The sequence below is a fragment of the Solanum verrucosum genome, unplaced genomic scaffold, assembly GCF_900185275.1.
Source record: "Solanum verrucosum unplaced genomic scaffold, falcon-dt-bn FXZP01000446.1, whole genome shotgun sequence".
NCBI classification, from domain to species: Eukaryota; Viridiplantae; Streptophyta; class Magnoliopsida; order Solanales; family Solanaceae; genus Solanum; species Solanum verrucosum.
In genome coordinates this window covers 98,119-113,292 of record NW_026020482.1, presented here as the reverse complement: position 1 = coordinate 113,292, position 15,174 = coordinate 98,119, and the positions used below count along the sequence as shown (strand labels likewise).

The 15,174-nt window shown below is 35.4% G+C and overlaps 1 protein-coding gene across 1 annotated transcript; it reads left to right on the top strand.

Annotated features, from left to right (window-relative positions):
- The first annotated feature begins 3,393 nt into the window (after nt 1-3,393).
- On the top strand, nt 3,394-9,485 carry LOC125809506 (uncharacterized). The gene is made up of 6 exons (XM_049489128.1): nt 3,394-3,558; nt 3,819-3,978; nt 8,302-8,543; nt 8,625-8,828; nt 8,944-9,036; nt 9,327-9,485. The coding sequence occupies exons 1-6, from the start codon at nt 3,394-3,396 to the stop codon at nt 9,483-9,485; spliced, it is 1,023 nt and encodes a 340-aa protein (XP_049345085.1).
- Nucleotides 9,486-15,174: the final 5,689 nt, after the last annotated feature.

Sequence of the window (15,174 nt, the reverse complement as noted above, 5' to 3'; positions counted from 1 at the left end):
ACTTAATGCATCTACATAGTTATATCATGTTAGATAAGAAAGTATGCAAACTAGAGTTCGCAATAGATTGTACTTTCAAATACAAAATGATGAAGGTCTACGACAATATGTTGAGTAGTTAATAGATGAACGGAACATTGATCAAGCTCAACCTTATATTGAGCAGCTGATGAATAGTTAGAATCACTGTCAAACCCAAGATCACGATGATCAATCTAAAGAGTTGAATAATTATGTTGGTGGCATTGATGAATCAAGTAATACTTCGTAAGTTGTCTATTTCCTATTAGTTATACATGCTAGGAAAAACTTTGTTGATGGAACTTGAGAGTTTTTTATCCACACATTGTTGCTATTACATATATTGGTTGTTAAATAGCTGATCCATCCTTGTTCAACTATTCTTTAATTTTTTTACTATGGTCGATTCTCTCTGCATTTCTGTAACACCTCAGATCTCAAAATGAAGAAAATATCCTAGTTTTCAAAACACTGGTTCCAGTACAGATGGAACCACCCACAGACCGTAGGTGGGACCACGGACCATAGGTGGGGTTCCATTGTTAAGGCCCAAATCTCTATAGTCTCTAATTCCACCCACGATCGACCAATACAGTCCGTTGTTGGACCTACGGACGGTAGGTCTGACCGTTGGTGTATGTCAGCAGCCAGTTAGAGGGAAATTGCTTATTAGGTCAATTTCAAATGGTCATAACCCTTAGCACAAAAAGAATTAGGTGTCCCATTACCTACTAAATGATAGATAATTGAATCATCTTTCCAACGCTACTGAGTTTTCTAAAATTTCATCTCCGGGTAAAAAGTTATGCTCGTTTTAGCGAAGCCCTGTAGGTCATACTAGACCTACGACCCAACCTACGGTTGGTAGGTTGACCTACGGCGCGTAGTTCCTTCCATAGGTGGCCTTCAACAGCTTTTAAGTTAGGGTCATTTGGGTCTTTTTCCTATGCGTTGGGCACTTAAACTTCATCGTTTTAAACCTAACCTACATCATTTTACTCAGAATAAGTCTAATAACTTAGTAACACATACTCAGAACCTGTATTTACCAAAAATTCATCAAACCTAGAACAAAAGAGGAGAAAAAAGGCGACCCAAACCCTTCCAAGAAAGCAGCAAGTTTTCTTCAGTTCCAGCCTCGATATCGAAAGATTTCTCCGTGAATTTCATCACCAGGTATGTGGGATTTCACTAGTAGGTTCCTTTCGCCCATACCGTCACTAGAATTCAGTTCTTGATTCTCAGCCTCATGTTTAGACCTAGGGTTTCTAGAATTTTAGATTTGTGTTGTGATTCAGCTATTAAACTAATCCAAATCAGATTATCATGTTTTCGTGGAATTATTGATTAGTTCTTAATTGAAACTCAGAACCCTTGCTTGTAGATTCATTTAGTTCATGAATTACACTTGCTAGGTCAGTTTATTCAATTATACATACTCCAGTTTTGGACGTCACATTGTCAGCATATTTCAGTATGAACCTTATTTTTGAGTTATAAATCTTAAGAAGCTTTTAACAGCCAACACTTGAGTTCTTAAACTGAGTTTTGAGAAAATAAAGATGAGTTTTGAGAAAAGAGGTTTTCTAAAACATGATTAGTATGACAATCGAGTGTGTCATCAATGTATGAGCAGTATGGTATCTGGATATACCATCAATGTTTATGCAGTATGACTTCCCGAATCATCAATGATCATATTAAAATATTATTTTGAATTGTTTTTTAGAAAGAGTTTTCAAGCATGAGTATTTGCATGTCAGTATTTTGAGCTATTCAGTATTTTAGTACTTTAGTCATAATGTATCATATACATATTCCAGTTGGGAGTAGTCTTAGACCGAGTTAGACTAGGGTTCAACGTACCCTCATAGTCCCAGAACTACGTACCCCCATAGGTTAAGTCCTCTCTTTTGGGCATCAGTTTTAGTGATCACGCCAGTCATGCCTTTATACCTCTGGCAGGGGATATTGGGTCATCTCGATGAGGTGTATACATCGGACTCCACATTTATCTCATGTGGTTTTATGTCGATTATTAGTAGCTCCCATAGTCAAATTCTAGTGTATTGACCAGGTTATCAATTACAGTTCAGTATTCAATCTCAGCATGTCATGTACTTGGTCATTGCACTCAGTTTAGTTCATATTCAGTATATCTCAGGATCCTTATCATATTCAGATTATATCATTGCTTTATTTCTTGTTTAGTTATATGTTTTATTCATTTTTATTCTATCATGCATGCCCAGTACCTTTCAAGTACTGACGCATATTGTGTGCTACACCTTCTCGTGATGTAGGTTCAGGCCCTCAGCACTTAGATCAGGCATAGATCGGTTCCCGATCTCTAGTTCAACAGCATCAATCGTGAGTCCTCCTTCTTTGAGGACAATTGACATGTTATCTTTCCATTTTCAGTCTTCTAGTTTTAGTTTTGCTAGAGTTAGCTGGGGACATGTCTGAGCATCTCTAGTCAGTTAGAGGCTTATTTTAGACATAGTACTAGATTTAGCTTTAGTTTTGAGTTTGATCTTCCAGTTGTTATTAAACTCATAGTCTTTTATATAATGAGATTAGTATTGGGTATTCCCCACTTACAGTTAATTATGGTTTTAAGCTTCCGTATAGTATATTTTATTCAGTAATCTCTTAGTATGCTTATGATATGCCAGTAGGGGTAGCTTGGGGTGACTCATGCGTCCAAGGGGTAGCCTCGGGGTATGAAAAAACTTAGTATCAAAGCATTAGGTTTAAGTGTCCTAGGATGTCCCAAAAGATGCACTAAGTAGAGTGCTTTTCATGGGTGTGAAGTGCACCACATCTAATGAAAGGGAGGCTACGAAGTATTTTAGGAGAACTTCACTTTCTTGCTACTTTTATCATGTGTGAGGTATGATCAAACTTCCCATTTCTGACTCGTCGTTATGTATTTCAGATCATGCCTCCTCGTATAGCTTACACAAGGAATACGAATGCCCGCAACGCTTACGTAACTCCTCCAATCCCAGATCAAGATGTTTTGAATGCAGAGTTTCTAGGGTCGCAAGTTGGAGAAGATCCCCAGAACTTTATTGATTAGGTCAAGAAAATCTTTGGAGTGATGCAAGTAACTAGTAATGATAGGGTAGAGTTGGCATCCTATTAGCTTTAGAATGTAGCTCACATATGGTTCACGCGGTGGAAAGAAAACAGGGGTGACAATGCAGCTCCTATGACTTGGGAATGCTTTATTGGAGCTTTTCTTGACGGATTATTTTCGAGAGTGTTGAGGGAGGCTAAAGCTCAGGAATTCATGAATTTGAGGCAAGGTACAATGTCAGTCCAAGAGTACGGACTCAAGTTCACTCAACTCTCCATTATGCTCCGCACATGGTCGCTAATTCGAGGGAACAGATGTCTAAGTTTCTATATGTTGTGTCCGACTTAGTGAAGACAGAGTACATAAATGTTATGTTGTTGGATGACATGAACACATCTAGGCTCAAGACTCATGCTCACCAGGTTGAGGAAGATAAGCTTAAGGAAATAACTAAGGTCAACAAGAAAGCTTGAACAGGGAACTATGAGTACTCTCAGCAGAAAGCGAGTGGTGGAAATTACTCACAGTTTTGACATGATCAGAATAGTAGGGCACTAGGCTATAAGTCTCATAGAAGTGTTTCAGGAAATAAGACCTACCCAACTTTTCCAAAGTGTGGTAAGAACTATTCGGGCGAGTGTCTAGCAGGCAAGGAAGGATGCTTGGGTGTGGTCAATCTGGTCATAGGGTGAAGAATTGCCCTTCTACTAGGTAGGGTCAAGAAGGTAACAATAATAGGGCTCGGTTTACAGTTCCAGCAGCACCAGTAGGTCGCCCAACGCAGCAGGGTGTTTCATCTGGTATAGGTGGCAGTCAGCGCCAGAATAGGTTGTATGCTCGCCAGGATCAGGAAGATTCTCTTGATGTGGTCACTGGTACGTTATGAGTATTTAACTTAGATGTTTATGCTTTGTTAGATCCAGGGGCTACTCTTTCCTTTGTAACTTCTTATATAGCAGTCAACTTTGATATTAGTTCAGAAACTCTCTCAAAACCCTTCTCAGTCACTATCCCAGTGGGTGACCCAATTATAGCTAGACGGGTATACAGAAAATGCCCTGTCACAGTCTCTTAGAAGGTCACCTCAACAGATTTTGTAGAGTTAGAAATGGTAGATATCGATATCATTCTAGGCATGGATTGGTTACATTCTTGTTATGCCTTAGTCGATTGTAGAACTAGGATCGTTCGTTTATAATTTCCAAACAAGCCAGTCTTAGAATGGAAGGATAGCAGCTCAGTGTTTGTAGGTCGATTTATCTCTTACCTTAAGACCAGAAAGATGATCTCTATGGGTAGTATAGTACATGTTGAGGAAGAAAGAAAGGAATTAACAAGAGATGTTCATCGGCTTGCTCGCTTAGGAGTTGGTCTTACTGACATGCCAGATGGTCGTGTGATTACCCAGGATAGATCAAAATCTTCATTGGTAGCGGAGGTTAAGGAAAAACAAGATATTGATCATATACTGATTTAGTTGGAAGGTGTAGTTCATCAGCAGAAAGAAGAGGTTTTCTCCCAAGGGGGATATGGTCGCTTATGTGTTCCTAAGGTGGATGAGTAGTTGAAACAACTTTGATTGGGCCAGATTCAGTTTATAAAGCTATGGGAAAAATTTCAACTCGTCAGAAATAGACTTAAGACAAAAGTCCTATGCAGATGTAAGGAGAAGGGATTTAGAGTTTGAGATAGATGATTGGGTTTTCTTGAAAGTATCACTTGTGAAGGGGTGATGATATTTGACAAACTTGGAGGACTCAGTCCGTAGAGGGAGCTACTTAGGAAGTAGAAGCAGCCATGAAGGCCTAGTATCCTCATCTCTTTCCTTCCGATTCCATTTCAGCTTGAGATAATAGTTTCCTCTCCAGTCTTTCAGTTTACTCATGCGTAAATTCAGTCTTAGTATCATGTTCCTTTAGTTGTTCTTACATTTTCAGCGTATTTGCATGTTCTTGGAACTCAATTCAGTCAGAAATCAGTTTCTAGTACTTAGTGGTAGGGATTGCAGCTTCTTCCCTCCATACTCAGCTTGATTAGACTTCACTCGAGGATGAACTTTCCCAAGGGAGAGATATTGTAACACCTCAAATCTTAAAATGAAGAAAAAATCCTAGTTTTTATCGATTCCAGTACCAATAGAACCACCCACACATCGTAGGTGGGACCACGGACCGTAGGTAGGGTTCCATTGTTAAGGTCCAAATCTCTATAGTCTCTTATCCCACCCACGATCGACCAGTACGGTCTGTGGTTGGACCTACGGATCGTAGGTTTGACCATTGGTGAAGGTCAACAGCCAATTAGAGGGAAATTGCTAATTGGGTCAACTTCAAATGGTCATAACCCTTATCAAAAAAGTAATTAGGTGGCCCATTACCTACTAAATTATAGATAATTGAATATTCTTTCCAACACCACCGAGTTTGCTAAAATCTCATCTCCCAGTAAAAAGTTATGGTCGTTTTAGTGAAGCCTTGTCGGGCAGACTTGACCTGCGACCCAACCTACGGTGGGTAGGTTGACCTACGGCCCGTAGGCCCCTCCGTAGGCAGCCTTCGCCAGCTTTTAAGTTAGGGTCATTTAGTTCTTTTTACTATTCGTTGGGCACTTAAACTTCGTCGTTTTAAACCTAAACTATGTGGTTTTACTAAGAATAAGTCTAATAACTTAGTCAGACATACCCAAAACCTTTATTTACCAAAAAATCATCAAACCTAGAACAAAATTGGAGAAAAAAGGTGACTTAAACCCTTCCAAGAACACAACAAGTTTTCTTCAGTTCCATCACCGAAATCGAAAGATTTCCCCCTGAATTTTGTCACCAAGTATGTGGGATTACACTAGTGGGTTCGTTTTACCCATTCGGTCCCTAGAATTCAGTCAGATTCTTGATTCTCAACCATATGTTTAGACCTAGGGTTTCTAGAATTTAATATTTGATTCAGCTATTAGACTAATCCAAATCAGATTATCATGCTTTCGTGGAATTATTGTTCTTGCTTGAAACTTAGAACCCTAGTTGTATAGATTAGTTTAGTTCATGAATTACACTTGCTTGGTCAGTTTATTCAGTTATACATACTCCAATTTCAAATGTCACATTATCAGCATATTTCAGCATTGAACCCTATTTTAAGTTATAAATCTTAAGAAGCTTTTCAAAACCAACACTTGAGTTCTTAAACTGAGTTTTGAGAAAATAAAGATGAGTTTTGAGAAAAGAGTTTTCTAAAACATGATTAGTATGGAAATCGAGTATGTCATCAATGTATGAGCAGTATGGTATCAGGATATAGCATCAATGTTTATGCAGTATGACTTCCCGAATCATCAATGATCATATTAAAATATTATTATGAATTGTTTCTGAGAAAGAGTTTTCAATCATGCGTATTTGCATGTCAGTATTTTGAGCTATTCACTATTTTAGTATTTTAGTCATAAAGTATCATATACATATTCCAGTTGGGAGTAGGCTTAGACCGAGTTAGACTAGGGTTCAACTTACCCTCATATCCCAGAACTACGTGCCCCCGTAGGTTAAGTCCCCTCAGTTGGGCATCAGTTTTAGTGATCACGCCAGTCATGCCTCTATAACTCTGGCAGGGTATATTGAGTCCTCTCGATGGGACGTACACATTGGAATCCACATTTAGCTCATGTGGTTTTATATCGGTTATTAGTAGCTCTCATAGTCAGATTATAGTGCATTGACCAGGTTATCAGTTACAGTTCAGTATTCATTCTCAGCATGTCATGTACTTGGTCATTGCATTCAATTTAGTTCATATTCAATATATCTCAGTATCCTTATCATGTTCTGATTATATCATATCTTTATTGATTGTTCAGTTATATGTTTTATTCAGCTTTATTTTATCATGCATGCTCAGTACCTTTCAAGTACTAACTCATACTCTGTGCTACATCTTCTCGTTATGTATATTCAAGCCCTCAGCAATCAAATCACGCTTAGATCGGTTTTTGATCTCAAGTTCAGCAGCATCAGTGGTGAGTCCTCATTCTTCGAGGATGATTGACATGTTAACTTTCCATATTTAGTCTTTTAGTTTCAGTTTTGCTAGAGTTAGCTGGGGACATGTCTCAGCATCTCTAGTCAGTTAGAGGCTTATTTCAGACATAGTACTAGATTCAGCTTTAGTTTTGAGTTTGATCTTCAAGTTGTTATTAAACTCATAGTCTTTTCTATAATCAAATTAGTATTAGGTATTCTCCACTTACAATTAATTATGGTTTTATGCTTCCGCATAGTATATTTTATTCAGTAATCTCTTAGTATGCTTATGATATGCCAGCAGGGTTAGCTTGGGGTCACTCGTGATCATAGGTCCCATGTCCGCGTCCGGGGTAGCCTCGTGGCGTGATAATTCCAGTGTGAAAAACTAAAAAATGTTAACATTTGTTGGAAACTTGACCATAGGTTATAAATGATAACTCTAAGAAAATGAGAGTCATGTATTTGAAGAGTCACAAAGTTTCCTTCAGCTATATCTTCCAAGCCTGTCTAGTTATCTTCAGAAAACTTTTTCAAAGAAAGAATGAGTTGAATATCTGTTATGCCAAGTTTCTTCTCTGTATTTTGAAGCTCAACAACTTGATCTGCTTCCCTAACTCAATGAAAGATTGATAAATTAGTAGAGTTCTTTCTTAAAACATTATCTTCAATGAAATCCTTAAGCTTGAAGTTGTAGTGTTTCCATCCTGAGTATATATACCTAGATAAAGAAGGAAAAACATTAACAAAAAAAGTGTCATTAGTCAATATACATCCAAGGTAAAACTGGAAACTTTCACTCCTTGGTGTTTTTATTTATGAAGGACTTGTGTATGTGAGTAGTGACACCAGAACCAACAATATTCTCTTCGATAAGTGTATCAAGTTTTTCGTCTCCATGAATGGCTAGTTGTTATTGCTTGGGGTGATTTTTTCACTTTAAGATTTTTCATGCCTTTCTGGCTAGTTCATAAATTTGTACCATCTGGTACTTCAGAATTGCAGTAGAGTAAACATTTGAGTAAGACATAATTTGAAAAAGATGCTTCAGGTAGGCAACAGGTAATCTTTTTTCTATTATTTTGTCGTGATACTATTATTTAACATATTGTGAAGCACCTCTCAATTGTTTAACCATATAAATTTTTATCATTTGATGTCCTTCAAATATTTTTTCTTCTAGGTAATTCGGAGGCAAGAAAGGTGTGTGGACCTACTTTACTAAAAGATATTTGGAAACTTCCTTTGGGAAAAATAGTTGACGTGTCGTTTAATAGTCATAATCAGGCTATTAGAAAAGAGGGTCGAAAGCTTTCTAGCTTTCTAGGAATTATTGCAAGAACTCCAAAATTAACACCTCTACATGTAGATGATTGGAGAAATTTCGACATTGAGGAAAATAAGAAATTGCTTAATTTTGTGAGGGTATGGCTTATTCATTATTATGAGGTGAGAAAGGTCTATTATACATGATGTTATTTTCTAAATGTGGGCTTTATTTTTCAGAAGAAGTTCTCTATCCCAAAATGCGGAAAAGCCTCTACCTTAAAGTCACTAGAAAAGAAATGGAAAAATTACAAGTGTCAGTTAAAAGGTGACCATATTCCTAAGTATAAGACTAAAGATGCTTTGCTAAAAAATAGACCAAGTCGTATATCGAGAGATCAATGGAGTGATCTGGCCTCTTATTGGCTTTCCGACAAAGCTAAGGTATCAACAAATAATTACAGCATTCAAGTTTCTAATTTTCATAGTGCTTAGATTTTTGTTATGCTCAATTTATATTTATAAATCATAAGATATCGTTTTAATCTTTCATTTTCAGAGACGTACCCAAGCAAATAGAAATAATAGGACCAAGCAAAAGATGTCTCGCACGGGAGGATCCAAAAGTATTGCTACCTTAATAAATGAGCAGGTAAGCCTATTAAAATTAAAAATTATAATAATTTAACTCTTTTTGACAAGCACAAATGACATAAATTTAATTGTATTAGACTTCAAATGGTATAGAGCCTACACGAGCAGAAATATTCTTATTAAATCATAAAAAACTTGTAGATGGTAGACCATTAGATGATGATTCGGCCAAAGCAATTGTAAGATTTCTTCTTTCTTTTATTTTCTACATTGGAAAAAATTAAGGGAAAAATAGAAAAAGCGAACAGATGAATTCCAAATTGGACTTAATATATTTTCTTTGGTTAGGACATGATAAATGAGAAGATGAGCAATAGCGAGGGATCTACTGACCAACCTACTCACCATGTTGCTTGGAAAGGTGATGTGTATTTCCAAGTATTAGGAAATGAAAGAAGTGGGTATGTTCGTAGTTTAGGACTTGGTCCAACTCCTTCTGCTCTATGAGGTAGTAGATCTTTCTTAGAGAACATTGATGAAGAGGATTAATCTAATGAAATTGTACAAAGGTTAGAACAGGAGACAAATGAATTGAAGGCGAAACAAAATGAAGAAATTAATATGATGAAACAAATTCATGATAATATGCAATTAGATTTACTCCAAATGCGACAATTCATGCTCAAACATGCTCCTAATGAATCTATGCCTCAAATTATCAATGGCACCTCAAGTGGACAGGTAACTTGACTCCATAAGTTTTAGAAATTATTTTTAATAAAATTTAATCATATAAAAGTATTTTTAACTAATGTGTAAATATTTATCAGGTCCATGATGTTGATAGTGGCCATGCATAAATAGCACAACCAAGAGGGATACCTAGTGTTGCTGAAAATACTCCAACTTCTCATGGCATTACTCATATTTATCCTTATGTGCTACTGTTTTAGTTACTATTCGAGTCCAAATTCATCTCAATTGTTTCCCGTCTGTGATGTGTAGTTAGTTTTATCTATAGGTTCTATTTTTATAGCTAAGTGTTAATGATCTGATTACTTGAACTAATATGTATACACCTCATCCCATGTTCTTTATATTTTTTATTATCTACATATCATTGATTTTGCATTTTCTAATTGAGATAGCTCTTGTCGATGCTTTGCCAGCCCTTGAATTTTATCCTGGATTCATCTACATTTTTGTTATCCCTTGAAATGAAGTTAGTTTTATCTATAGCTTTTGTTGGTATAGCTGAATATTAGTTGTCTCACTACTCAAACTAGTCCTCTGTTTATCCAATGAATATATTTACTTCTTGAGAATAGAAGCCCTCTTCAACGAAACAACTTTTTTACGTTCATTTTTTCAATAAGAATACCTTAAATAAAAAGATAACTACCATTAACAAAACAGTTGAAAAAGTTTCTTTTCTGAAAAATTTCTGAACTTAAAAGATCTGGATCAAATTGCCATCTCATTTTTGTTCTCCTATAAAGTATAAAGTAGCATGTACAAGGATGAGGGACTTGCATAACAGTATTGAATCCTCTGCTTCAACAGTTTGCTCTAGTTCCTTCGCTGTCCAATCATTAATCTTACCTGATAAGACAATCATGATTTGTATAACTTGAAGTAGTATTCACAAGAGAGAATCTATGACGAGCAAAAGCATACAAGCAGAGAAGAAATTAATCCCCAAAAGTCATATACCAAAGTTACCAAACAACATAGAGCACACCTCTTTCTGTTGCTATCATTCTCTAGCCTGATGCATGTTTGTATTGATTTTGTTGGTATAGTTGCAACTATAGGTTTTGTTGGTATTGTTGCAGCCCTTGAAATATAGTTAGTTTTATCTATAGGTTTTGTTGGAATAGTTACATATTAGTGGTATGATTACTGAAGATACTTTGTGCACTAATTTTCTCCTCAGATGTATTAACTTTCTGTTGCTATCATTCTCTGGTCTACTGCCTTTTTGTATTGGTGGGATTTTTTATTATCTGCATATCATCAATATTGCATTTTCCAATTGAGATAGCTATTTTCGATGCTTTGTCAGCCCTTGAGTTTTATCCTGGATTCATCAACATTGTTGCTAGACCCTGAAATGTAGTTAGTTTTATCTATAGCTTATGTTGGTATAGTTGAATATTAGTTGTCTGATTATTCGAATTAGCCCTCTAATCATCCAATGAATATATTTACTTTTTGAGAACAGAAGCCTTCTTCAATGAAACAACTTTTTTACGTTCTGTTTTTCAATAAGAATACTTTAAATAAAGAGATAATTACCATTAACGAAACAGTTGAAAAGGTTTTCTTTCTGAACAATTTCTGAACTTGAAAGATCTGGATCAAATTACCCACTCATTTTTGTTCTCCTGTAAAGTATAAAATAGCATGCACAAGAATGAGAGACTTACATAACAGAATTGTATCCTCTGCTTCACCAGTTTGCTCTGGTTCCTTCACTGTCAAATCGTTAGTCTTACCTGATAAGACAATCATGCTTCAGGTGGAATTCCTCTCATAGTTTTTGTGGTCTGAAATGTTTTTCTTAGTTTGCTACTCAGGTTGTTAATGTGCTTCTGTTCTTTCATTGTTTGTTGCTCAAGCTATGAATGTGCTTGTGTTTTTTTCTATGTTTGTTGTCTAGGTTGTGAATGTCTTCATACTGAACTGTCTTCTGCATACCATGGATTTTGCATTTTCCAATTGAGATAACTGATGTTGATGCATTGCCAGCCCTTGAATTTTATCCCTAAGTCATCAACATTGTTGCCAGCCCATGTAGTAAAGTTAGTTGGATCATTGAGTTATTTTCTATGAGATGATATAATTCACTCTTTCTTATGTTATATGGGTTTGAACTGGAACTTTGTTACTGCTAAATGTATATGTATCAATAAGAGGAGAAACCCCACTAGGGTCATTGGTATTTGCACGTAGCTTTTTTATGTAACATTTGGTGTAGTAGATATTTCATTCAAGTATGAGAACTTCTCCTATCTCGTGACGTTTTTGTCAATTGGATTTCATCTTTTGACACATTTATTTTATTATTTCAGGTCATGCGGTATGATGTTAAAAAAATTTGCCTATGAAATATTTCAATATGGCAAACCAATATGGAAATTCTTTGAAGACACTATTTTATTGGATTGGTTATATAATGATACTAGATATTTCGTAAATATAAGTTTAGTTGTAAAGTTATGATACTATAGTTTGGATTAATACTTCATTTTGTTTAGATTTGATGAGATATATTATGTTCTATGATTTATATCATATATTTTTTAGCATTTGAAAAACATCATCGCATTTAATAGGCTCTCTTATAATTAGAATTTTGTTGGATTACGAGTTATAAATTTATCAGTAGAAGCGCGAACTAGATAATTTTATGAATTGATGTAGTCATTATTTATTCTGGCTAACCAATTGGTCATTAAAGTTTATGACTTTTAGCGTCAAATTAAGTGAATTTTCTAGCCAAAATATTGGACGCTAAATGATAGAAATTAAGATATTTTCAAAAGGATATTCTAGCCTTTATAATTGCCACCAAACTATTGTCGTTAAAAATATAAAATTTTAGCATCAATTTTATCGAATTTACCAGCTATAAAAATGGACGCTACATGAACATGATTGCCGTTTTAAATTTAATTTAATCCATTTTAGCTACAATTTAGTAGGATTTTCTGGCTATAAAAATGGACACTACACAAGTATAACTAACTATTTTTATTAGATTTAACAGCCATCTAAATTGCCACAAGCAATTGCCACTAGAACAAATGTGTTTTAGCGTCAATTTAGTTGGTTTTACTGTCTATAAAAATGGGACACTACATGAGAATAACTAACCACTTTGGATTGGATTTAGTAGCCTTTTTAATTGCCGCACCAAATTGCCACTAAATCAAATGAGTTTTAGCGGCAAAAGAGCTTGGCTTTACCAGCTTTTGTCCAAATGGCCGCAAAAGCCTTTGTCGTTCCCTGATACAACGGCCAAACGGCATTGGCTGGTAATGGCTATAGCGGCAATAGTTATGGCCGCTAATGCCATTTTTAATTGCCTCTATATCCCTTTTTTGTTGTAGTGTAATTTAAGCTCTTTCAAATACCGAGGTAGTATATATTTGATCCCTCATCCTCAAAACGAGGTGAACTCAAGTTCATGTTCAACTTTATATACACAATTACACTTAATACCTCTATGGTTAGTGGAATAACTAGCTTATGTATACAAGTTATATTATTTTTAATGTAATCATCTTTCCTTTATACTTGAGTCTATTTGTTCCAACTACATTGTTGAATCATTCATGGTTATTAGTGACATTCTAAAGTACCAACATTGATTTAAACTTCAAGAAACAATAAAAGGTCAAAGGGTATTCCAATGAAAAGTTAATTTAACTTTTCGGGTCCTAACCTAATGAAGAAGCAGGGAATCATTCTTTAACTAACCCATTTGTCACTTAACACACGTGCTACTATGTTTTCACCTTATTGTAACACCATGAAAATCCCGACCCAAAATTTGACCTTGAAAATTTATGTAGTTAGGTGCCACGGAAGCTTTTTATGGCCCATAGAAGTGTGTATGGACCATAGATGGGTTCGTGGAACCAAGCCCTTGAAAGTTGGTTCTCAAGTCTAAGTTTCATGGACTGGACTATGGGTCATAGAAGTTCCTACAGTCCATAGATAGGCCTCATGAAAACCAAGTCCTGAAACATCCAGTAAGATTTCTACAATCAAGCAGGACGACACGTCAAAGGTCCTTCGGGCCGTATAAAGGATATGTAGGCCCCAACTTCAGAGATCAAAACCCCAACATGTTTTCTATGTGATGTTTACGGTCCGTAGACTTTTGTATGGATCGTAAGTGGCCTTCTGTAGATGATTTCTATCAATTTCTAAGAGGGGTTATTTTTAGTCATTTCCCACCCTTCCTAAACCTATACCCCGACGTTTTGTAACCTTATTAAGGTAACAAGAAACCTCTAGCACAAAGTTTAGTTGAAATTAAAGCTCCCATACCGATTAAGTTTGAATATAAGATTCTACTTAGGTAAATGTTTATTGAGAATCTTTTAAACAAAAGTAATTGTTTTAAACTGAGTTCTGAGAAAGCAAAGAGGAATCTTGAGAAAGAGTTTGAAAAATGATTTGAGAAAGAGTATAAGGGAACTAAGTAGTCACAAATGTATCACTTTGTTACATTGAGAAAGAGAAACTTTGATTTCTAACTGAGTTTATGAGCTCAAAGATACTTAGAGCATTGCCTCCTTTAAGAGGGTATTTTGAGTAATTACCTCAAAACAAAGAAAATAGTATGTTTTATACATTTGAGCTTGAGTATATATTTATTGGGAGTAGTATTGAGCACCTATAAAATAAATACACAAATACAAATACAATATTTGAATAGTGTAGCACCTCTAAAATAAATACACAAATAATTTTTTTGTTATAATTCTACCAGTTTATTGCCGATATATAAAATATGGTCTGATTATATTTCTTTCATTTTTTTCTAACAGTTGAATACAATTTCTTTCCCGATGTATAGATTTAGTATAAATATATATCTACCGAAGAAGAAACAATTTGATAATAGGTGTATCAGTTTTTTGGATACAAACATATAAAAGAATTAAAGAAGCAAGAATATCGAGTGTGTATTTTATTGTTGTAGCAGAATTTGTAGATGTTACTACCAAAAGAATAACCTCAAAGTCTACTTTCGAATCACTAGGAAACAAAGTGTTTTTCCACAAATTAGATACCTTTTTTTTTGTGGAAGGAGAATTCTAATTCTTATGCTTCAACTTTCAAAGTTTAATAGATAGATTTATAGGAAAAATAGAGAATATCGTTGTTCGCTAACCGTTGCACTTGTTCTTCACATGTGACAATTTATTGGATAGGTATTTTTAAATTCTCTACGAAACCTCCCCCTATATTATCTCATCTAAATGGGTCGGGTCAATCCATATATATGGGTGACCTACGACACAAATTAATTATCCAACATCTCCCACTTAACACATGGTGGACTAACAAAAATAGTACCACTACGATAAGACATGTAATTCATATAGGTAAATAGTTCGTGCGGCCTACGAGCATCAAGCGCTAAGCCTATTAAGGTTTTACTAGAGCTCCACAAAAT